This window comes from Zonotrichia albicollis, chromosome 29 (assembly GCF_047830755.1).
Source record: "Zonotrichia albicollis isolate bZonAlb1 chromosome 29, bZonAlb1.hap1, whole genome shotgun sequence".
NCBI classification, from domain to species: Eukaryota; Metazoa; Chordata; class Aves; order Passeriformes; family Passerellidae; genus Zonotrichia; species Zonotrichia albicollis.
In genome coordinates this window covers 6,666,461-6,690,052 of record NC_133847.1, presented here as the reverse complement: position 1 = coordinate 6,690,052, position 23,592 = coordinate 6,666,461, and the positions used below count along the sequence as shown (strand labels likewise).

At 51.9% G+C, this 23,592-nt stretch overlaps 1 protein-coding gene across 2 annotated transcripts; it reads right to left on the bottom strand.

Annotated features, from left to right (window-relative positions):
- Positions 1-283: 283 nt before the first annotated feature.
- On the bottom strand, positions 284-23,383 carry UPF1 (UPF1 RNA helicase and ATPase). Of its 2 annotated transcripts, none has more exons than XM_074528800.1 (24): positions 22,792-23,383; positions 16,974-17,116; positions 16,538-16,627; positions 15,733-15,900; positions 14,787-14,967; positions 14,182-14,343; positions 13,508-13,592; positions 13,266-13,364; positions 12,959-13,076; positions 12,024-12,183; positions 11,788-11,906; positions 11,390-11,554; positions 11,108-11,222; positions 10,638-10,781; positions 9,579-9,792; positions 8,382-8,499; positions 7,252-7,408; positions 5,951-6,093; positions 5,103-5,277; positions 4,393-4,474; positions 2,528-2,689; positions 2,232-2,449; positions 1,796-1,918; positions 284-1,096 (listed from the first exon to the last, which is right to left on the bottom strand). In XM_074528800.1, the coding sequence occupies exons 1-23, from the start codon at positions 23,014-23,016 to the stop codon at positions 1,799-1,801; spliced, it is 3,363 nt and encodes a 1,120-aa protein (XP_074384901.1). In that variant the 5' UTR covers positions 23,017-23,383; the 3' UTR covers positions 284-1,096; positions 1,796-1,798. The 2 variants fall into 2 exon arrangements, with proteins under 2 accessions (XP_074384901.1, XP_074384902.1); XM_074528801.1 differs by having other exon boundaries at positions 12,959-13,067; positions 22,792-23,382.
- Positions 23,384-23,592: the final 209 nt, after the last annotated feature.

Here is a 23,592-nt window from a genome sequence, read left to right as displayed (position 1 = left end):
CCAGGGCTGTGGGGACCAAAGCAGGCCTGGCTGCACCTTCCCTCCAGGGCCGAAGGGCACAGGAACCCGTCCCCTTTCAAGCATAAAGTTCATCTTACAGAAAGGCTGCTTTTCACAGAGTAGAGTCCAGACAGTTGCCAATTAAAGCATACAGAAAACACTTTGAAACCCTCCTGCTCGAGCACGCAGGCTCCTCTCACTCTAAACCTATCCCATGTAGGAAGAAGAGGCTGATTGCTGCAACTTGAAATCACACTGAAAGTTCTCAAGGATGGTGCTCTAATTTTTGTTTGAAACATATTTTTTTTTGGTTTTTTTTTTTTTAAGTTTTTTTTTTTGTAATATAAGCTTCTCAGAACAAGGATCTAAATCTCCCAGGTCCACCACTAAGAATTCAGAGACAAAACTTCTTAAAAAATTCAGTGCTCTTTTTGAAAGAATCTCTTTAAAACCACCTCGTTCAGAATGTGGGCGACACGATGACAACAGATTTCAGAGCCAGTGTTGGACAACAAAACCTGCACCTCAGAGTTGAGCAGCAGCTGATTTCTGCTTGGCTGGCTCTCACCCAGGCAGGGACTTTCTCTCTCCTTTTTACTCCCCCCCTTTCTCTCAGATACTCTGCTTCTAAAATGTAAACAGCTCCTGCTAAAATGTTTTCGGTACCCTCGCAAAACGAGCCCAACTCTGAGATGAGGGTTTTCCTCTCCCCATCTGCTCTGAAAGGTTAATAATGCCCTGCTCGCCAAGAGAAGTATGGAATGAAGTGAAACCTGCTTTGTTAAGGCCCTTCTCCGGAGCTGGGGGGACTCAGCTGAGCGCTCTGCTGGGTGAGTTCCTTCCTCAGGGCTCTCTCTCCTCTCTCCGGCTCCGTGGCTCAGTGAGCTCCAGCAGTGGCTCTCTCCTCTCTCGCGCGCTCCTCTCTCTTCTCTCTCTCCTCTCCGTTGGTTGGTTTCTTTCTCCTGTTGCTCTCACACAGTGGTGCTTCAGTTTTAGCAGTGGAAAACAGGTATCCATTTTATTTTATTTTTTTTATTACCCAGAATAAAATGCTGATGAACTAAGCTCCACGCAAGCTTAGCTCTTCTTCCTCAACCTGGGGGCACAAGGAGAGCTCGGTTAGGGGAGCCCTGCTCAGCCAGTCAGGCTGAACCAGGGAGGGGACAGCTTAAATCAGGGAAGGGACAGCTCAAATCAACCAGGGAGGGGACAGCTCCAACCAGGGAGGGGACAGCTTAAATCAACCAGGGAGGGGACAGCTTAAATCAGGGGGAAGGGACAGCTTAAATCAGGAAGGGGACAGCTTAAACCAGGGGGAAGGGACAGCTTAAATCAGGAAGGGGACAGCTTAAACCAGGGAGGGGACAGCTCCAACCAGGGAGGGGACAGCTCCAGCCAGGGAGGGGACAGCTCCAGCCAGGGAGGGGACAGCTTAAATCAACCAGGGAGGGGACAGCTTAAATCAACCAGGGAGGGGACAGCTTAAATCAGGGAGGGGACAGCTTCAACCAGGGACGGGACAGCTCCAACCAGGGAGGGGACAGCTTCAACCAGGGAGGGGACAGCTCCAACCAGGGGGAAGGGACAGCTCCAACCAGGGAGGGGACAGCTCAAACCAGGCAGGGGACAGCTCCAACCAGGCAGGGGACAGCTTAAATCAGGGGGAAGGGACAGCTCCAACCAGGAAGGGGACAGTTAAATAGGGGAGGGAGGGGACAGTTAAAATCAAGGAGGGGACAGTATAAACCAGAAAAGGGAACAGTTGAAATGAGGGGAAGGGCACAGGGGTGCTTACACTCTAATACTGTGACAGTCCCGTCACTCCACCATGTTGATAAGCTCGTTCCCCCTGGTAAGTTGAGTCCTGTGACAGCGCCACGTCAATCTGGGATTTAAACTCATCACCAAGGTAACTGTCCTGCAAGGGGAGAGGCGAGGGAAGCCTCAGCATCAGTGTCCAGCTCAAGTGCAAGGCAGAACCAGGTTAACCATAAAGCTGAGAGCGTTTGGGTGTTTTAAATCTGCTTTTTTGGTGCAGAATTTCCCTAAATTAAGAGTGCTTTGAGCTGTTTGTCAGCTGAAGCAGCATTTCCCTTCCATGCCCTGTCAGTGCAGTGCAAACGCTGCAGCTGAGTCACCGAGAGCAGTTTCAGTTTCGTTTCCCTCAGCAGGCACGGATCACCCCCACAAACCCCAGGTAAAGCTCCTGATATCCCCAAATCCGCACTCACCTGGGATAATTCCGGCTGGGAGAGCCCAGGCTGGCTCATCTGAGAGGGCTGGCTCATGGAGATGTAGCCCTGGGTCAGGGGGCCCTGCGAGAAGGGCTGGGACACCACGTCCTGGCTGGCCTGGCTGTTGGGCAGGTTGGACTGGCTGGCGCCGGGGATCCCAAAGCGATTCTTCTGCCGCCCGCCACGGCCCGTCTTCCCTTTGGGAGCCCCCCGGCCTGGAACAGACCCAGAGCAGTGAGAGCCTGGCAGGCCCAGCCCGACCCCCCCCGCCCCCGGGCTGGTTCAGCCCTCACCTGCAGCGGGGCCGTTGGCCTGGCCAAAGTAGCCCGGGGGCGGCATGGGGGGCATGACCAGGTTGAAGGGGATGGGAATGTTCATGGCAGTGACGTGGCTGGGGCCGGCACTGATCATCCCAATCTGGTCGTGGGTCTGGAAGTACATGTTGGATGGACGCCCTGGGGAGAGAGAGCACAGAGGGATTGCTCAGGAGCAATAGGAGAGCACAGAGGGGATGCAGGGATTGCTCAGGAGCAATAGGAGAGCACAGAGGGGATGCAGGGATTGCTCAGGAGCAATAGGAGAGCACAGAGGGGCTGCAGGGATTGTTCCAGGAGCAATAGGAGAGCACAGAGGGGATGCAGGGATTGCTCAGGAGCAATAGGAGAGCACAGAAGGGATTGCTCAGGAGCAATAGGAGAGCACAGAGGGATGCAGGGATTGCTCAGGAGCAATAGGAGAGCACAGAGGGGATGCAGGGATTGCTCAGGAGCAATAGGAGAGCACAGAGGGGATGCAGGGACTGCTCAGGAGCAATAGGAGAGCACAGAGAGGATGCAGGGATTGCTCAGGAGCAATAGGAGAGCACAGAGGGGATGCAGGAATTGTTCCAGGAGCAATAGGAGAGCACAGAGGGGACACAGGGATTGTTCCAGGAGCAATAGGAGAGCACAGAGGGGATGCAGGGATTGCTCAGGAGCAATAGGAGAGCACAGAGGGGATGCAGGGATTGCTCAGGAGCAATAGGAGAGCACAGAGGGGATGCAGGGATTGTTCCAGGAGCAATAGGAGAGGGATGCAGGGATGCTCAGGAGCAATAGGAGAGCACAGAGGGGATGCAGGGACTGCTCAGGAGCAATAGGAGAGCACAGAGGGGCTGCAGGGACTGCTCAGGAGCAATAGGAGAGCACAGGAGGGATTGCTCAGGAGCAATAGGAGAGCACAGGAGGGATGCAGGGATTGCTCAGGAGCAATAGGAGAGCACAGAGGGGATGCAGGGATTGCTCAGGAGCAATAGGAGAGCACAGAAGGGACACAGGAGACACAGGGATTGCTCCAGGAACAATCCCCAAGGACTGAGCTCCCCCTGCCAGAGGCAGCAGCGTCTCGGTCTCGCTGCTGATTCCACTCCTGGACATTCCATAAATCCACCTGACACAGGCTCATCCACAGCTCCTCCTCCTCACAGCACCACTGAGATCCCTGAAATGCTGCCCACTCTCCTTTTCCCCTCAGTCTGCACCTGCTCTGCAATTGTCAGGCTGATTCTATTCACAGAGAGCCAAATCCAGGCTCAAGACTCTCAGCCCTCAAATTCATCCCAAATAGTTTCAGTTGATAAATCAAATCCCAAACATTTCAGCTCTCAAATCCATCCCAAATAGTTTCACTTGCTAAATTAAATTCCAAACATTTCAGCCCTCAAATTCATCCACAGCATTTTCAGTCCTTAAATTTGTTCCATTTTCAGCCCTCAAACTCATCCCAAAGATTTCAGCCTCAAATTCATCCTGAACGTTTTCAGCCTCAAATTCATCCCAGACACTTCAGTCTCCAATTTACCCCAAATATTTCAGCCTCAACTTCATCCCAAACATCTTCAGCCCTCAAATTTATCTGAAACGTTTTCACTCCTTAAACTCAATCCATTTTCAGCCCTTAAACTCATCCCAAACATTTTCAGCCTTCAAATTCCATCACTTCCAGTTCTCAAATTCCATTTCTGTAGTTTGAAGCTTAAATCTTTAACAAATTCGAAATCTGCACAAGTTTAAAAGCCCTTAAGAAGTTTCAAGGTTTGAAGTGTGTAAGGTGTGACCCCTCAGGGGCAGGTTAGGGGAAAAATAAACCCCTAAAAGTGAATTTTGGGGATTTCCTTTACCTTGGCTGCTGCGGTCGTAGACAGAGCCGGGGATGATGGCCTCGCGTGCATCGTACATGGCAGTGGTCATGAAACGGGCACCCTGCAGGATTTGGGCAATTAGCATCCATCCTCATTCTTTCCCCACTAGAAAACCTTGCACTGCAACCTCAGTGGAAGCTATTTTGGGTCAAAATCCATAAAACTCCACAGGTCGCACAAATGTTGTGGAAATTAATTCTAACACATAGAAAACCTTTAATTATTATTTCAGCCACATCCTGAACACCCAAAGTAACATTTTCCAGCAGTCTGGCCCAAGCTGTGAGACATGTGATGAGTTTTCAGTCTATTCTGAGGCCCTGGCAATTCCCTTGCTCCACTCACTGTCCTGTGGTGGCTGCCAAGCTCCCCCAATAATAATTTGTATAAAACTTTCAGCTTGAGGGTTAAAAGTGAGTTTTCCCTTTCTACACAAACCAGTTCCTTAATTTCATTTCATTCACCTCAAGATTTACCCCCAATAAAATCCTGCAATTAAAGAGAAATGATGAACCTTGCTCAGCCTGGGGACAGCAGCAGCTGCTTCCCCTGCAGTCACGCTGCACCAAAAGGCAGCAGAAATGGAAACCTGTGCGGGTGTGAGGCTGTGTGGGTGGCTCATCCCGCCCATTCAGGACTAATTAAGGCATCAGGGCTAATTGGCTGCCGTCAGGAGCAGGGTCACTCACGGGGTTGATGGTGTTGACGAGCTTGCGGGGTTTGCTGAACTGCATCAGGCTCTCCCTCAGGTTGTTCAGGGGCCCCTCCACCAGCACCTTCTGCTCCTTGTAGTAATTCAGGAGGTGGTTCCAGAGGGGCTGCTTGGACAGGGCCTTGGGGTTCCCCACGATGATCACCCCGTACCTGTGCACACAGAGGATTCACTGGGGCATTTGTGACAAGGCTGTTGAACAGAGCAGCCCCTGATTCTTCTCTCTGGGGGCTGCAGGAGGAGCCTGGTGCAGCTGGAACTGCCACAGCAGCCATTCCAGATGTGGCCAACACCTGGAAGGAGACTGAGCAGCACAGAGCTCCTCCTTCAGGCTGGCTCTGTGTCCCACCAAACCCCCAGGGCTGCATTTTGGGCTTGGGAACAGTGGGGAGGCAAGGGCACCGTGCTGGGCTCCACCTCAGCCCCTCTGCAATCAGAGGCATCAAAAAACCCAAACGGGCACAAAATGGCTGTGGAAGGATAAAGCAGCAGATGAAAGGGTTGGATCTGTGCTGGAAATGGGAAGGACACGGTGACTTCCCCAATGTACTGACGCCAGATGGTGGCAGGGGCTGAGATGAGAGACAAAAATGGCACAGAGTGGTTTGGGTTGGAGGGACCTTAACGCTCATCCAGTGCCACCCCTGCCATGGCAGGGACCCCTTCAGCTGCCCCAGCCTGGCTTGGGCACTGCCAGGGACCCAGGGGCAGCCTGATCCGCCCTGGGATGGCACCCCAACCCCTGCCACCCTCAGAGGGCAGAATTCCCTCCCCACATCCCAGGGAAGGCCCTCCCTGTGTCCTGTCCGTGCCCGCTGTGCCCACCTGGCCCGGGTCAGCGCCACGTTCAGCCGCCGGGGGTCGTTGAGGAAGCCGATGCCCTGGTGCTCGTTGGCCCTCACGCACGACAGGATGATGAAATCCTTCTCCCTGCCCTGGAAGGCGTCCACACTGGCAATTTCCACTTCCTGCAACACAGGAAAACACCTCAGGCACGGAAGCAAAACAGCTCTGCCACCAGCAGGCACTGCCAAAGGGCCTGGCCAGCACTGAGCCTTCCATCAGCTGGGAAAAATGTTGGTTTTGGAGGGAGGAGTGATTTGGTAATTCCTCTGGGCACCGAGCAGCTGCCCCAGAGGGGAACAGGGAGTCTCAGCTCAGGAGAAATTCCTTTCATGTTCAGCTTTATGGTCCTCCTGTTTCCCAAAACTCTGCAAAGCAGCTCTTTGCTTGAGGATGCTGCCAAAAAAGTTCTGACTGTTCCAAAATGTTGGAGGATGAAACATCCAAATTAGCTCTGAGAAACCTCAGTGAGAGGGACACATCATTCCTGGCACAGGGAAAAATATTTCCACCAAGCTTCCCTGCAGTGAAAACACTGCTCAAGTTCTCAATCTTGCAAAACAAGATCATATGAAACACAAAATTGTCCTGTTTGTAGCAGCTCGTTTTTCTGTTTGGTGGAGGAGTTCCACTGCTGGCAGGATGTGTTCCCAAGCACATAAATCGTGTGGCCACCAGGATTTATGGGCTTGGTTTCCTGCACGTCCCTTGGCACCGAGGGCTGATGAAGGCACAAGGTTTTCCACAGTGACCTCTCCCTTCTGTGTCTCACAGGATTTGTTACAACCTCTTTCCACACAGATTTCAGCAGGCCTTCCTCCCTTCCCTGTTCCCATGGGTACCTCCTAATTCCTCTCCTTGATTTGAACCAAAACCAAAAATCTGATCGATATTAACCAAAACCAACTCAAAAACTGTTTGATATTAACCAAAACCAACTCAAAGACTCAATCAATATTAACCAAAACCAACTCAAAAACTCAATCTCTATTAACCAAAACCAACTCAAAATCTGATCAATATTAACCAAGACCAACTCAAAGACTCAATCAATATTAACCAAAACCAACTCAAAATCTGATCGACATTAACCAAAACCAACTCAAAATCAATCGATATTAACCAAAACCAACTCAAAAATCAATCTCTATTAACCAAAACCAACTCAAAAATCAATCTCTATTAACCAAAACCAACTCAGAAATCCCCAGGGCTGAGCCTGAAGCTGGAATAAACATAAAACCGCTGAGGATTTCCCAGCAGTGCCCTGTGGGCAGCAGTACCTGGTAGAGCTTGGTGTGCAGGGAGCCGCTGAACTGCATGTACTGCACCAGGTAGGAGCGCTGGCCCTCGTAGGGGGTGATGATGCCGATCTGGTCGGGCTTGGCCCCGGCCTTGAGCAGCTTGGTGGTGATCTTCTCCACGTTGGCAGCCTCGGTCCTGCAGGGCCACAGCAGCACAAGCAGGGTCAGGTTTTAGCAAGTTAATGGGGTTTCAAAGGCTCCCACGTGAGGGTGCTTCAATGGAAAGATCAATTCTGCTCGAGCACTGCAATTAATTCAGCTGCAGCTCCTCACTCTGGACATGCACAGAGGAGCTGGGGCCAAACCCAACATCCCAAAGGCCTCAGAAGCACACAGACTTCACCTCCCCCTCCTCAGCACTGCACAACAAACAGCAAAACCTCCCCAGCTCCAAATGGGATTTCTTGCTGCAGTTAAATGTACACAAGGAACTTTTACAATCAGCATCGTTCCAAACATCCCCCAGATCCTTCAGCTCCTTTATCTTAAAGCTTTAAATATAGAATGTTTTGAATGTCAATGCCCCCTATCAGGCAGGCATTGTGCTGTGTGTTTGTGCACAATCTGCTCCACTGTATCCAGTCTTGCACATGCAGCTCAGGAAACAGACTCAGATTAAAAATATCTCGCTGATATTTTGTTCACAACTTGGGCTGGCTTCCCTGCCAGGCACGTGAACAGCCATGACCCAAGAGCAGCAGATTTTACATTTATGTGTTGAAAAAGAAGGTTGAATGTGCAGAAAAAAGGGACAGGATAAGAAAAAAGTGCATTTCCATCCCTTTTGAAGTAAATCTGAGATTCAGGATTCTGCTTGAGGAGTTATTGGAATTCAAAATGTGACTTGATCAGCAATTCCTGCTGGCCCAAATTCACCCACATCAGGCATTTCATCATGGCCTGCTCCTTCTTCACCCCGTGAGCTGAACTCCTGCACACAGCAGCCCCAGCTCTGAGCTGCTCCCTCCTGGGGCCTTTTCCTCCTGGTTTGCCCCAAAAGGAGCCAGGGAAAAGCAGCTGAGCGAGGCTTTTACCACACCACAAGTGAGGATTGACCCACGAGGAGCCCCCAGCCCTGCCCTGCCCTGCAGGCAGAGCCCAGAGCTCACCTGTTCAGGTAAGAGGTGCCCGAGCTGGCAATCTCCTCCTGGCCCTGGGTCACGTAGAAGAACATGGGCTTGTCAGGCTGGGGCCACTGGAAATCAAAGCCTTTCTTCACCCTGTCAGCTGAGGAGCACAGCAACAGCAGCAGAACAAATCAGCAACACCACTCGGCAATTTCCATATCAAAGAGCCTCAAAATGAAGCGTGATGCAAATTTTTTTATTAAAAAACCAAACCCAGATGAGAGAATGCCTGCTTTGATCCCTGCTCAAGATTTGCAGCTCTCCCCAAAGGCTCAGAAACCTTTAGTGTCACTCTCTTTTCAGATATTATTTTCATAGAAAATCTTATTCACTCTCCAGATTGTTCCAACAGCACCAACACCTTCCAGGCCATGGAAACTGAAACTACCAGGGCTGAGCCTAAATGAAGAGGGCTGAGCCTAAAATGAACAGAACTGAGCCTAAAATGAAGAGGGCTGAGCCCAAACGAACAGGGCTGAGTCCAAATGAACAGGGCTGACCCTAAAATGAAGAGGGCTGACCCCTAAATGAACAGGGCTAACCCTAAAATGAACAGGGCTGAGCCCAAACGAACAGGGCTGACCCTAATGAACAGGGCTGAGCCCAAATGAATGGGGCTGACCCCAAATGAACAGGGCTGAGCCCAAAGTGAACACAACTGACCCCAAATGAACAGGGCTGAGCCCAAATGAACAGGACTGAGCCCAAATGAACAGGGCTGAGCCCAAATGAACAGGGCTAACCCCAAATGAACAGGGCTGAGCCCAAAGTGAACACAACTGACCCCAAACGAACAAGGCTGACCCCAAATGAACAGGGCTGAGCCCAAATGAACAGGGCTGAGTCCAAAGTGAACAGGGCTGAGTCCAAAGTGAACACAACTGACCCCAAGTGAACAGGGCTGAGTCCAAAGTGAACAGGGCTGACCCTAAATGAACAGAACTGACCCTAAAATGAACAGGGCTGGCCCCAAATGAACAGGGCTGACCCCAAATGAACAGGGCTGAGCCCAAATGAACAGGGCTGGCCCCAAATGAACAGGACTCCACAAGATGAACTCGGCCAGGCACACATGATGGAATGCAAACCCTCGGTGTGCCTGCAGTGGCAATGAGGCTGCTCAGTGCTGCTCCCTGCTGTCCCCACAGCCCCGAGGTGCTGCCCCAGAGCCCCCCTCACCTGCGGTGACCCCGTTCTGCAGCGAGCCCTCGTAGAAGATGTTGGAGGGGAAGGCGCTGAGCGCGGGGTGCATGCGGTACTGCACCTGCAGCCGGATGGGCCGGATGCCCAGCACCACCAGCCGCTCAAACAGCGACTGCGACAGCCCGGCCTTGGCTGCCTTCTTGCACATCACCACAGGGCCCAGCTGGCAGTGGTCACCCACCAGGATCAGCTGTGGACAGAGGTTGGGGAGAGCTCAGTTTGGTGCCTGGAGGTTGTTTGGAATAACAGGAATATCCTACAAAAATGGGGGATTATAATCTGGGATGGGAGGATCTTAAGTCCCACCCCGTGTCCCCCCCGGGGCACTTCCCACCATCCCAGGTGGCTCCAGCCTGGCCTTGGGCACTCCCAGGGATGAGGCAGCCACAGCTTCTCTGGGAATTCCATCCCAGCCCCTCCCCTCCCTCACAGAAACGATTTCCCCTAAATATAAAACCCAAACCCACTCTCTGTCAGTTTAAACCATTCCCTGACACATTTGGAATTAATCATTCCAACTTCTGATAGGCTAAAGCTCTCCCCAAAGGCTCAGAAACCTTTAGTGTCACTCTCTTTTCAGGTGATCATTTTAATATAAAGACCTTGGTAATTCTCAGATTGTTCCAACAGCATCATGACCCTCCAAGGCCATGGAAACAGAAACTAGCAGGGCTGACCCTAAATGAAGAGGGCTAACCCCAAAATGAACAGGGCTGAGCCCAAAATGAACAGGGCTAACCCCAAAATGAACAGGGCTGAGCCCAAAATGAACAGGGCTAACCCCAAAATGAACAGGGCTAACCCCAAAATGAACAGGGCTGAGCCCAAAATGAACAGGGCTAATCCCAAAATGAACAGGGCTGAGCCCAAAATGAACAGGGCTGAGCCCAAAATGAACAGGGCTGAGCCCAAAATGAAGTCAGGTGAGTTTATGCTCTAGAAAAGGAAGAATGTTGTGTGCCTGCACTGAAGGTGGCTGCTCAGTGCTGTTCCTGCTGCATTCCCAAACCCTTTCCAGGGCACCCAGGGCTTTACCTGCTTTGCCCCCAGCACCACGGGCACCATGCACTCGGGCTCGGTGGCCTGCGTGCTCTCGTCGATGAGGATGGAGCGGAACTGCATCTTGGCCAGCCGGGGGTCCCCAGCTCCCACACACGTGCAGCAGATCACATCGGCGTTCTGGACAGCGGGGAGCACGGTTAGCACGGCACGGGGGCGGCACGGGGATGGGGGCGGCACGGGGATGGGGGCGGCACGGGGATGGGGGCGGCACGGGGATGGGGGCGGCATGGATCTGGAGGGATCAGCCCCAGGGAGTTTTGGGGATCAGCCCCAGGGAGTTTTGGGGATCAGCCCCAAGGATTTTTGGGGATCAGCCCCAGGGATTTTTGGGGATCAGCCCCAGGGATTTTTGGGGATCAGCCCCAGGGATTTTTGGGGATCAGCCCCAGGGATTTTCGGGGATCAGCCCCAGGGATTTTTGGGGATCAGCCCCAGGCCCTCACCATGAGCAGCTCCCGCTCCGCCGTGCGTTTCAGCGCCCGGTAACGCTTCTCATCAGCAGAGGAAAGTTCTCCAGTCTCATCCTTGAGCTGCTGCAGCTTCTGAAGCTCTGGCATGCTGAAAAAAACAACCCAGGAATTTTGCTTTACAGCCCAACCAACTCTGTAGGATTGCAGTGCAAGTGATTTTTGACTAAAACAAACCCATAAGCAAACAGCAGTGCCAGCACCCCTCAGCTGTGCCCACCACAAACACCAACCCAGAGGTTTTTCCTCAGTGCCCACCTGTCCATGTTCCTGATCTGGTTGTGCAGGGCCAGGAAGGACACGGGGGAGTCGATGGCCTCGCGGCTCTTGGCACACAGACGAACCACCTTGAGGCCAGTCTGGTGGATCTTCTCTGTCAGCTGATCCACGGCGATGTTGCTGGGGGCACACACCAGCACAGGCCTGCCAAAATCAGCCAACAATCTCAATAAACTGGAATTCCTTTCCACCAGACTTGCAATAAGATATAAGTAGTAACACATCACTACAAACATGCTGGGGAAGGTATTTTGTGCAACGAGCCCAAGTCTCCCCAACAGTACAGTTCAATGACACAAATTATTTTTGTTTTTTAATCAAGGTGACTGTTTGCACGGATCAGGCTCACTCATAAGGGCTCAGAGAGCAGCTCTCACCCATTGCCCTGCCTGGCCAGGTGATACACGATGGTGGCTGATGTCACTGTTTTCCCAGTGCCAGGGGGACCCTGGATAAGGCTCAGAGGACGCTGCAGGACGGTCTTGACAGCATAAACCTAAAAAATAAAAAAGATTTATTGTTATTTAACATTCCCAGCACGGGCTTTAAGTTGTTTAACCTCTATTTCTAAATCCTTTCCGTCATCCTGGGCACAGAGGGGAGATGAGGTTACCTGAGAGTGGTTGAGATCAGGGAGTCCCTGGGCTGTGAAGCGTTTTGGCAGCTGGCATTTGATGATGACATCTTCCACCTCGTGGCCCAGCAGTTTGTGGTAAATGTACCCAGACACTGAGGTCTCGTCCACTGCAAACGTTTTCAGAGCACTCTGCATCCTGAAATGAAGGAAAAGCAGGAAAATGATTCCTAAAGATCAGGGTGAAGCACCTCCAGGGGTCCTACAGCAGGTATCAGACATTAATAGGAAAGAGAACAATGGCCAACACTCATTAACAGAATTAAAATCACAGAAATTACACTCTGAGAACTCAGATTTTGCTTTTTCCCCCAAGTGAACATTACAAGGTATTCCCAGAAAATGTGGACAGGAACAGCAGCTTTGGTGACACAATCTGGGACAGTAATTTCAGGTGCAAGAACCTGTGACAGGAATTTAGGTGCAAGATTTAAAGAAAATTTGCAGCCATAATGAATAAAATAATAGGATCAGAGGAGATAATAGTAATAGGATCTATTACTAATAGGAAATTCTAATAATAGGATAAGAAGCCAACTCCTGTCTTAGCAAACACAGACTTGGCTGAAGCCTGTGGGCTCCCCAGCCAAATTTTGATATTTTAACAGTTTCAAGCAATTTCAGGAAGCTCAACTATAAAACTGTTTTGCTTCTTCTGTTTCAATTATTATTAAACATAAGGTAAACTTCTCCTTTTGATGTGTTTGCAACAAACCCTTCAAAATGAGACCAAGTGGCCATTTTGTGCATTAGCTCCATTTCTGAAGCAGGCACCAGGTGCTCACCTCACACTGGGATCTCTGGTGGCTGCTGCCAAACCAACACAAACTTTTTGGTTGGAAAACACTCAGTGAGGGCAAAGATCAGAAGTGCACAGCGAGTGCCTGCCCAGCTGTGAGGCGCTGCCTCCATACCTGTCAAAGGAAGTGGATTTCCACACAAAATCCACCTGGAAGTTGTGGGTGACCTCCACGGGAGCTCCCACGCTGCTCCTCAGCTCGATGGCGATCTCATCACCATAATCTGTAGAACCTCGTTAAGTAGTAATTTCGAGCAAAAATTTGAATTTTATTCTCCCCAATTTTGGTGATTTTCTCCGGCAGTTCCCTCCCCCACCCACCCCCAATTTTAAATTAGCAGAAATTACTTTTGGAGATAACGAATGGCTTGTTCCTGACTCCAGCTCTGGCAGCCCTGCTGAGGCTCCCAAGCAAAGGATACTGTCAGGAACTTTGATCACGTGCCCGATTCCTTTCCAGAGGGGGGCCAGGTCTCCCTTGTACCTCAGGCAGATCTCATCTCCCTGCATGAGGCGCATGTCTGCAAAGGAAAAGGGGAAAAAAGCTCTCAACAACCACAAAACCCTTCCAGAGCCTCCCCAGGCCAGCCTCAGAGTGCTCCGAGCTCTGCTTTTATTCAAAGGTACAAAAACCCTGACAAAGAGACAGCCCAGGTGTCCTCACCTGAATCAGTCTTTGGCAAAGTGAAATAAGCAATTCTCTTCTTGTTCAAGCCCAGGTCCCACCTGACTGTGATGTTATCTTGGGTCTGAGGGTAAGAAAAAGAGCAGCTTTTATTTTCCTGAAGAACTGTTTGCCAACCACCACAGTCCTGTGCTTCAGAGCAGTGCAGAAACGACAAAACTTTCTGTTCCAGTGTCACAAAAACCTGTGCTCCTTCCTGTGCTGAGTTCACAGCACCTGCAGAGGTGAGTTCTGTTCTGAGAGCTAACGATGAGAAACCAAGTCCTGCTCACCAGCTGTGGAATTCTGCCCCAGTTCAAACAGCCAGGAAATGTCTCCAGGAGCTCTCAGAACTCCACTGCCCTGGCAGGGACCTGCAGCTGCTGAGGGGAACCAAGAGCTGCACTCTGGGACACAAGGTGGTGTTTGGGAAGGAAAGCTGGAGCACAGCAAAGGTGATGAGTTCCCAAGGGTTTCCTACAGCCCCTCACTGTGAGGGTTTTCCTCTCCTCTCCCTGCTCTCACAGCACCATCACTGCTGATATCCCCGTGCTGCCACACCACAGCAATTCCAACATTTATTTATTTATTGCACTCAGGGTTTTGTGCTGTGATTCCACGTTTGACCCCAGCACTGTCAGGAGTCCCTCAAAAGGAAAACCTCACACATTTACCTGAGATTCCTTGAGTTTCTTGTCATAATCTGCCTCAAGCTTGACCAGAGGTCCGAATATATTTTGGTATTGATAAGCATCTTCATATCTAAGCAGGACATGCTGGGGTTCCTCATCAACACCAGGTTTTTCCAAGTCCTCGAGGGTTGCAGATGGATTTTCCTGGAAATAAAAGCAGAGATGTTTTGTTTCACAGTGTGAAGCATGAAAACTGACAGCAGGACGGGTAAAATTGTGTTTTACTGATACAGGGAGTGATATCAAGGTGGAATCACCCTTAAAGCTACACCAGGGCATTACAAATCGTATTAAACACAGTTTAATTTTAAAGGATGCACAAAAAACCTCTCAAAAACCCCATAATTGAATGAGCAACAATTCCCTGCACCACTTAAAGCAGAACTATTTGGAAGTCTTGATATGAGCAAGGAAAGTTGGTTTCCAGCTTGGTGAAGCTTTCAATTCCCTGAACGCTCTGAGTGCTGTGGCACTGCAGGATTTAAACCTTGGGGGATTTCTGCCTTCCAGAGCTCCTAGACCTCTTGTCCTCCCTTGAAAACAACCTCAGAAGTGGTGAAACAACCCCCCAAAAGGCCAGGCTGTACCTTCCAGAGCTCCTCCAGCTTGTTGATCTGCTGGGCCGTGATCTGGCGGGCGCGGAGCTGCTCCTGCTCCGAGGGGATCTTCACCAGCCACGAGAGGAAGCAGCGGTCCTGGATCAGGGGCTGCCACTGGGAGCTGTCCCAGTTGATGTCCTTCAGGCTGCTCTGGCTGGCACAGGGCTGCCTGCAGGACCAAACACAGCCAGCACTTGTGACTTCACACCAGTCTGCTGTGGAGGGTGAAAGCTGGGCTGCTGTGCCCCTGAAACTGCGCAAAAACCAGGGAAAAACCAAGCAAAACAACCCCAGGCTGCTGGGAAAATCCATTTCTCAGTTCTTCTTTCAGTATTGTGAGCAGTGTTGCTTGGGTGTTTCCAGGACAATGCATTTGAAATGTTAAATGTGACACCTTTGGAGGTGGTTATACTCCATGAGGACTGTGCACACAGACCAGATAAAGAGCTTATTTCCCAAACAGAATTTCCTCCACAGAAATACAATTCCTACCAGCAACCACACAGTGACAGCACCAAATTAAAACACTCACAATTATAAATTTTTAGTTATGACTTAGCCTGTCAGAACAATTTCTCATTTATTGTGGCCTCAAATGACTCTGTGAGCTGAGAGAAAAACACCCTGAGTGAGAGTCACTGTTCCATGCTCCAGAGTCACTTCCTGAACGGAGCTGTGCCTCTTCCAAAGCTCAAAACAGAGGGAAAAACACCTTCCTTCCATTAAGGAATGCAGAATGTAGAAAAAAATACTTTTCTACAGCACTAAGATGTTTGCCCAACACAACACAACTCCCTTTGCTCATTATCCACCTGCACCCCTGAACTCTGTGCCACCACCTGAAGGCAAAAGGGTGGCAAATCAGAAAATGAACTGCATTTTGGGCCAAAACGCCAGCAAGGGCTGCTGTCTGTGAAAGCAGCAGAGGGCTGACCTGCAGAGCAGAACCACCACGGAGTCAGCCTTGGCTGGGATGAAGCCCAGCAGGAAGACGTTGCGGCAGCCGCAGTTGTAGCACTCCAGCACCGTCTCTCCCAGGGGCCCGTCCTTGTGCAGCGTCACCTCCTTGCACTTGGCTCTCACCAGGTGGTTCACGATGTGGCTGCAGGCAAACAGCACGGTTACAGCTCAGATTGCAGCTCCATTTACGGCACTTTCACACCACAAACACCTCTGTCGGCAATTAGTAACACTCTGATAAATCTATTTATTGTGGCACACATTGGGAGGATGTGGCGTGCAGGGAACATTGCTCAGTGCATGGGAGCTCTGAGAGTGAGAAGACGAAGAAATGGTACGAAGTTGTGTCTGGCTCTCTCCATCCATGCAGGGAACATTGCTCAGTGCATGGATGCTCTGACAGTGAAAAGATGAGGAAATGGGTACAGAGTGAAAAGAAGAAATGGGTACAAAGTTATCTCTGCCCCTTTCCATCCATCCATGCACGCAGGGAACATTGCTCAGTGCATGGGAGCTCTGAGAGTGAGAAGACGAAGAAATGGTACAAAGTTGTGTCTGGCTCTCTCCATCCATGCAGGGAACATTGCTCAGAGCACGGATGCTCAAATGAGAAAGAAGAAGAAATGGGTACAGAGTGAAAAGAAGAAATGGTACAAAGGTGTGTCTGGCTCTCTCCATGCATGCAGGGAACCTTGCTCAGAGCATGGATGCTCTGACAGTGAAAAGATGAGGAAATGGGTACAGAGCTGACTGTTCTGTTTCACGGCTCCATCCCTCACCTGCCAGAGGTGTTCCCACGGCCGTTGCAGAACCATTTCTTGCTGGTGTTGCAGTAAACCACACAGGCAGGGTCGTGGATCCCACAGTAGCTGCAATGGGAAAGGGAAAGGCAGTGAGTGAGTGGTTATTGCTGAGAGGAAAATCCAAACCCAAGCTCCAACTGGATTACAGGGCACAGAAATAAGGGGAATGGAAACTGGGGAACATCAGTGCTGGGAGAAGCACCAAACAGGAGCCAAATTCCTGTTGTGAGTCACAAATATTTTAATATTTAATTAATAATTTCATATGAAATATTCTGAATATTTAATATTCCCATCACTGGGGTGGCTGAGCCTGGGATTTATCTCGCAGGGAGCTCTGAGCTGGCCAGAAGGGGACATGGCAGCTCCAAATCTGCTCAGGAGCAGCACGGGGAGCCGTTCCCAGCCCCACCTGCAGGCGTGCACAGGCAGGTCCTTGGTGTAGTAGGTGTCCTCCTCATCCTCCTCGAAGTTGAGCTCTGCCAGCAGCTGGCTGGTCTTGGCCACGTTCTCATCCACAGCTCCGTTCTGCAGGATCCCATCAGGGCCATTCACCTGCATTGGGGTGCACACCCAAATGAACCCCAAAATCTCGTGTGGCACTGAAAAACCCCACAGCAAACGCTGCCAAGAGCACTGAATGCACACAATTACACAGGGATCCCCATTGCCAGCATTTGCTCCTGTGTTCCAGGATTATTTCACTCCAGCTGCTAAGTTGGGATAAGTTTCCAGGAGGAGATTGCTTTCCTGCAGATTGTATTTTCCCACACAATCCCACAATCAATACCTGCTCCATCACCTCCTGTTTCACAGGATTATTTGAACTCCAACTGATAAGCAGGAAAACAGGGAGATTGCTTTCCTGCAGTTGCATTTTTCCACAGCCTTACATAACAAAATTCCATTTCACCCATTCCAGCAGTTGCTTTCTCACCCTTCTTTCTATTCCAGGGACCTACCTGGGCACAGGAATTTCCCCACCTATTGCTGTGCCCACCATGGGCTGCCAGAACCACGGAATTCTGCAACATTTGGTGCTGCCTCAGCAACTTTCCACCCCCAGCCTTTCTCCTGACCAAACAAACTCCATTTTTGGGCACTTTTAGCACCAGGAGGTGGGGATGTCACACTGGCATTTTGGAATGGCCACTGCAGCTGCTGCCCCTCGGTGTCCTGGTTTAATTTCTCCAGCCCTGAGGGGCTTCAGCACCTCAATACTGAGGTGGGGAAGACCCCAACATTTGGTTTATTCTCTGCCTTCTCTAGCCAAGATACCACCAAAAGCTGAACAGGGATAAGTTTACCTTAATCCATGTTAATTTTGAGTGGGAAATGTGAGAAAGGGGCCACCAAAGTGACTGGGATATTCCCAGCACAGCTGAGGGGAGGGCTGGGGCCATTTCCCTGTCAAAGGGATAATTAACACCCCAAATTTTGTAAAGTTAAGATTGATTTATAAATTCTAAACAGCCAAATAGGACAAAAATCACTCAAGGCCTTTGTCCCTGGATACAATATTTGAACAACTTGGATTTAATGCAATTTCTCTGGGAGGTGCAACTTAATTCTGACAGAAAGCTGAGGACACAAAACCTTTTGTAAAAGGCATCAAAAAATAAATTAAAAGTCGCCCTCTTCAAGCTGTAATGAAGCAAACTCAGCTTATTCCTCATTTAGAGAGATCCACATTAAAAATTTAACAGCCAATTGCACGAGTTAAAGTCCAAAGCCAACTTCCCACTTGCCCTGAGCCATCAGGGCCTGCCCTCAAAGCCACCAGCCCTGCAAATGAAATGAGGAGCATTTCAATAAAATAAATAAATAAAGGGGCTGCCTTTTATTGGTGTTATCTCCAAGCTCTGCCTTTTAATAGGAACAATCAGCCCAAAGGAACTGAAAGTGCGAAAGGGAAGCTGGAAAAAGGAATCAAACCCCACAACCCCATGAGTGGGGTGAGGGCAAATCCCCCCAGCTCGGTGTGGAACGGACTCTGCACAGGTGTCAGCACATAAATGCACACCTCAAATCTCCATTTCTTCCAATATCCACCTCAAATCTCCATCTCCCACTGACAGAGCCATTCCAGAAAATATAAACAAGGCCTGATCTGGCCCAGGTGGGATTCAAAGGCTGGAGCTGATCTGAACTCTTTCCAAGCATTCCCAGGCACTCCCACCCCACAATGTGTTATTTTAAGGTTGGTTGATTTCAATGCGTTTTTGGGTGCTCATACAAAACTGCCTTTGTGTTTTTAAAGCAGCAGCAAGGTCTGGGCTCGGTTTGGGGTTTGTGAGGCAGGAAAGGCAGCAGCGATGTCCCCTGGGCTGTGCAGAGCAGCCCCAGCCCCAGGCAGGCCGCGCACGAGGAAGGGATTGCTGCACACCCTGGTGCGATGCCAGCCCTGCACTGAACCTGGCACGGGCAGCTGGTGCCAGGGGGGCACTGCTGTGCTCCAGGAGGGTTGGCTGAGGTGCCACAGAGCTGCTCCCAACACTGCTGGGGCTGCTCTGTGCTGGCCCCAAACCCTCCTGGGACACAGAGCCGGGCCAGAGCTGAGGGACAGACCCAGCGGGCACAGGGAGCTGGGGCTGCTCCAGCCCTGGCAATGCCCCTGGAGGGGTTTGGGGCAGCCCGGGACAGAGGGGGTGTCCCTGCCTCTGGCACCTTCAGGATTTAGGTTTGCCACCCCAAAGCAGGCCGGGACTGTGGGATCCTGCTGCCTGTGGGTCCCAGAGCAGGGGAACAGAACATGCCCAGCCCTGGCGCAGAGCCCCAGGTGGGCACACACACAGAGCCTTGGGTGGGCACACACAGAGCCCCAGGTGGGCACACACACACACAGCCCCGGGTGGGCACACACAGAGCCCCAGGTGGGCACACACACAGAGCCCCAGGTGGGCACACACACAGCCCCGGGTGGGCACACACACAGAGCCCCAGGTGGGCACACACACACACAGCCCAGGTGGGCACACACACACAGAGCCTCGGGTGGGCACACACACACACAGCCCCAGGTGGGCACACACACACACAGCCCCGGGTGGGCACACACACACACAGCCCCGGGTGGGCACACACACAGAGCCTCAGGTGGGCACACACAGAGCCTCAGGTGGGCACACAGAGCCCCAGCTCTGCCGTTTGTGCCTCTCCCTGTCCCAGCCAGCCCCACTCGCTTTCCCTTTCCCAGGAGGAAGTTGGGAAAGCCTCGCCCCGGGAGGGAGCGGCGCCTGCAGCCGGGACCTGAGCGACGAGCGCCGGTCTGGCCCGCACAACGCAGCCTTTGTTCGGGCTGCAGACCGAGCCCGGCCCGCCGGGCCGCACAGCCGGCCTGGGAGCGAGCGCACCCACACCCAGGGTCCACAGGGGAAAGGAGGCAGGAGGGGAAAGCAGAGAATCCGGGGGGCTTTGGGGTGGGGAGGGAGCCTAAAACCCAGCCAGGGGCACCCCAGTGATCCCGGGTGCTGCTTGGACACTGCAGGGATGGTTTGGGGTGGGGAGGGACCCTAAAACCCAGCCAGGGGCACCCCAATGACCCCGGGTGCTGCTTGGACACTGCAGGGATCCAGGGGAAGTTTGGGGCTCCAGGGGCACCTTCCCTGATCCTGGGGTGCTCCTTGGACACTGCAGAGAATCCTGGGGTGGTTTGGGGTGGGAAGGGACCCTAAAGCCCAGCCAGGGGCACCCCAATAAACCCAGGGTGCTCCTTGGACACTGCAGAAAATCCTGAGGTGGTTTTGGGGTGGGAAGGGACCCTAAAGCACCCCCCAATGATCCCAGGGTGCTCCTTGGACATTGCAGGGATCCAAGGGTGGTTTAGGGTGGGAAGGGACCCCAAAGCACCCCCAATAAAACCCAGGATGCTCCCTGGACACTGCAGGAATCCCAGGATGGTTTGGGGTTCCAGGGGCACCTTCCCTGATCCCGGGGTGCTCCCTGGACACTGCAGGGTATCCCAGGATGGTTTAGGGTGGGAAGGGACCCTACAGCACCCCAATAAACCCAGGGTGCTCCCTGGACACTGCAGGAATCCCAGGATGGTTTGGGGTTCCAGGGGCACCTTCCCCGATCCCAGAAGCAGCCACAGCTGCTCAGAGGATTTTCAATTCCTCCTAAAACACTTCAGAAAATCGATTCTTGTGTTTAATTAATTCTAGGAAACAACAGAAAGAGAGCATCCTATAGAAAATATTTGTGCCCTACTCCTACTTTTGGCAATTGACTATTAATCAATCGTAACACTATTAGGCTATTAATTAAATGTATTGGGGAAAGACATTCTTTTAAACTAAATACATCAAATTTTCCTAAAACATGAGGTGCCCTGCATTGCTCAACTCATCTTTTTAAAAAGAGCCCAGAAAGAGCAGAGCAGAAGTTTCCACCTCCAATATTCCTCAGCTCCAAATAAATATTTTTATTTAATTAGCTTTAATTATAATCACAGGGCTAATATTTCATTAAGCAAATCCTGATCAATTGGAGAAGTCATTATTTAAGATGCCAAAAAGAACGACAAACTTTAATTATCTGGTGAGGGCAGCAAAAATTTTGCCCAGAACCTTTTAAAACCTCAGATGTTGTGATTTTATCAGCCCTGAGCCCTTGAGAGGGGCAGGTCTGAGCAGATCCTGGGCTTTGTTTCACTTCACCTCTCCAAGTCCCTCCCCAAAAATGGCATTTCTAACTCAAAGTGAGCACCAGGACGACCACAAAAGTTTGCAGAAACTCAAAACCACCCTGATTTTTAAAAAAATCAACATAAAATCCCTTTCTTTTAGCCAGCAGACAAAACCAGTACTGAAGGTGCTCTCCAGAGCTTTTATTATATATATTTTTTTTATTTTGACTTCAAAGGTTTCTCAAACATGTTTAGACAAAAAAAAAGGCCAATTAATAATCCTCTTGTCTGTACTTTCAGCTTATGAGGCTGATTTTGGGGTGGTTTTTCTTCTCCTTGGCCACAGATTCCCTACTGGGAGCTCTGGAGTGATCACAACCCATTAAAGGTTTAAAATTACATGTGATTAAAATTCCCTTTTAATGTACAGTCACAGAGATTTTACTGCTGGCAGAAAACAATTCTGATCTCAGTGGCCAAACTGGATCAATTCTACCAAACCCAAAAGGTGCAAATGAACAGAAAATAACCCAGGACTCTGAGCTCTGCCTCACCACCACAGCGACCTGAGCACATCCCTGCTGTCACCGAGCACTTTCAGGCACAAAAATTGATTTAATTTGAGCTGGGACAGCCCCCGGGACAGGGGAAATCCTCCCTGAGCGCTGCCCTGCACGCCTGTGGAGCTGCTGTGCTCCCCTCAGACCCAGCTGGGGCAGATTTGCAAATAAAAGCACAAAAAGCAGGTCCAGGATGGTTGGTTTGGGGATAAAAACTCACCCAGAGCTCTCAGCTCCTGTCTAAACTCATCCCTCAACACGTGGGTGATGTACAAGCATTTCGTGGTTAATAATGGGATTTCTGTGAGGAACCCGAGTATTCCATGATCTTCAAACCGGACAAAAGTGTGGCTTTTTTAAAAATACGGGAGAGTTCTTTAGTGTTTTTGTTGTTTACTACGGGCACACTGAGATTGTTATCTCCATTCGCAGCACTTCTTGGGAGCTGTAATCCTAATTCCTCCCCTGCCTATGAGCTGGGAATTGCTAAATAAGTACAATTTCATTCGCTTTTAGGTACCAGCCACCAACTGTAATAATAAAAAACACAAAACTAAAAGCTGTTTTTGAGCCACGAGGAAGTAGAGCTCAGAACTTGTCTCGGGCCTGGCCCTGCCACACAACCCCCAAACAAACCAGCCCAACAACCGTGCGGCAAGGAAAGTGGAAACTGAAATAAAAAACCAACATTCACAGCAACAACAAGAAGAAACTAACGCGTATTTTAGCGAGGGGAAGTAAAAAACCCGAATTTCCTCAGCGCCCAACTTCCGATGAGCAAACACCCCCAAACCCCGCGTTTGTTTTAAGGGGAAAGATCCCGAACTGACACCCGGCCCCGGTGGTTTGTCCTCCTCCCTATCGCAACCACCCAGCTATCGCGACTGGGCCAGCCGGCCCGAGTTTGCTCCCCGATCAACCCGCTCGGGTTCCGCCTCTGGGGCCCCTCCACACGCGGCTCCCGCTGCCCGGCGGGCCCCGAGCGCCCAACCCCGCCCGCCCCTTCCGGACCCCGCTCCCGCCGCCCCCGGCCGGGCCCTCACCTGCGCTTCCAGCGGGCCCGGAGCTCCCTGCCCCGCGCCCGGGGGCCCCTGGCCCTGGGCCGGCCCCGCCTGGCCGGGCCCGGGCGGGGTCTGGGTCTGGCTGGGGAGGGTGAAGTCGGTGAACTCGAACTCGGAGCCCTGCGTGTCGGCGCCGAGCAGCTCGGCCTCCTCGGTGTCCAGGAAGGTGAGGGTCTGCGAGCTGGGGCCGTACGCCTCCACGCTCATGGCGGCGGCGTTTCCTCAGGCCGGGAGCCTTCGTTTCCCACCCCCCCCCCAGCCCGGGCCTCCCCCTCAGCGAGCCCGGGCGGCCGCGCTACGCGAGCGGCGGGATCCGCCGCGCGCACCAGGCCGCGCGCCCCCCCCACACACAAAAACGAACCCGCCGCCGCCGCCGCCGCGCTCGGGCCGCTCCGCCGGGCGGCTCCGGAGCCAACGGGCGGGAGAAGGGAGAGGAGCGGGGCCGCGTCCGTGTGTCCGGCCCGGTCCGAGCGTCCGTCCGGCCGCGGCCGCCGCGCGCCAGGCCCGTGAGCGGTGACGCGGAGCGCGCGCGGGGGACGCGCCGACAGCAGCGCGCGCGCGCGGGAGGGGACACGGGGGGGTGACGCACACGCAGCACGTACGGGGGGGGGCAGGGCGTGGCCGCCAGGGGGCGTGCTGCTCTCATGGGGGCGGGGCTTGTCTCTGAGTGATGGGTGCGGTGGCCAATGGGTTGTTGAGATGAGGGGGAGGGAGAGGGAGTGCGCTCCCTGCCCGCCCAGTGCACGCGGAAGGAAGAGGCGGGGTTTGATTCTGAGTGATGGG

What these genes read in the sequence shown, in the direction of transcription:
- UPF1 (XM_074528800.1), bottom strand. Translation starts at nt 23,016, where the DNA reads ATGAGCGTGGAGGCGTACGGCCCCAGCTCGCAGACCCTCACCTTCCTG. An exon ending in CTACGACCGCAGCAGCCAAG is followed by an intron (nt 2,690 to 4,392) that starts GTAAAGGAAATC and finishes CTCTCTCCCCAG; the next exon opens with GGCGTCCATCCAACATGTAC. An exon ending in GGCCAACGGCCCCGCTGCAG is followed by an intron (nt 2,450 to 2,527) that starts GTGAGGGCTGAA and finishes GGTCTGTTCCAG; the next exon opens with GCCGGGGGGCTCCCAAAGGG.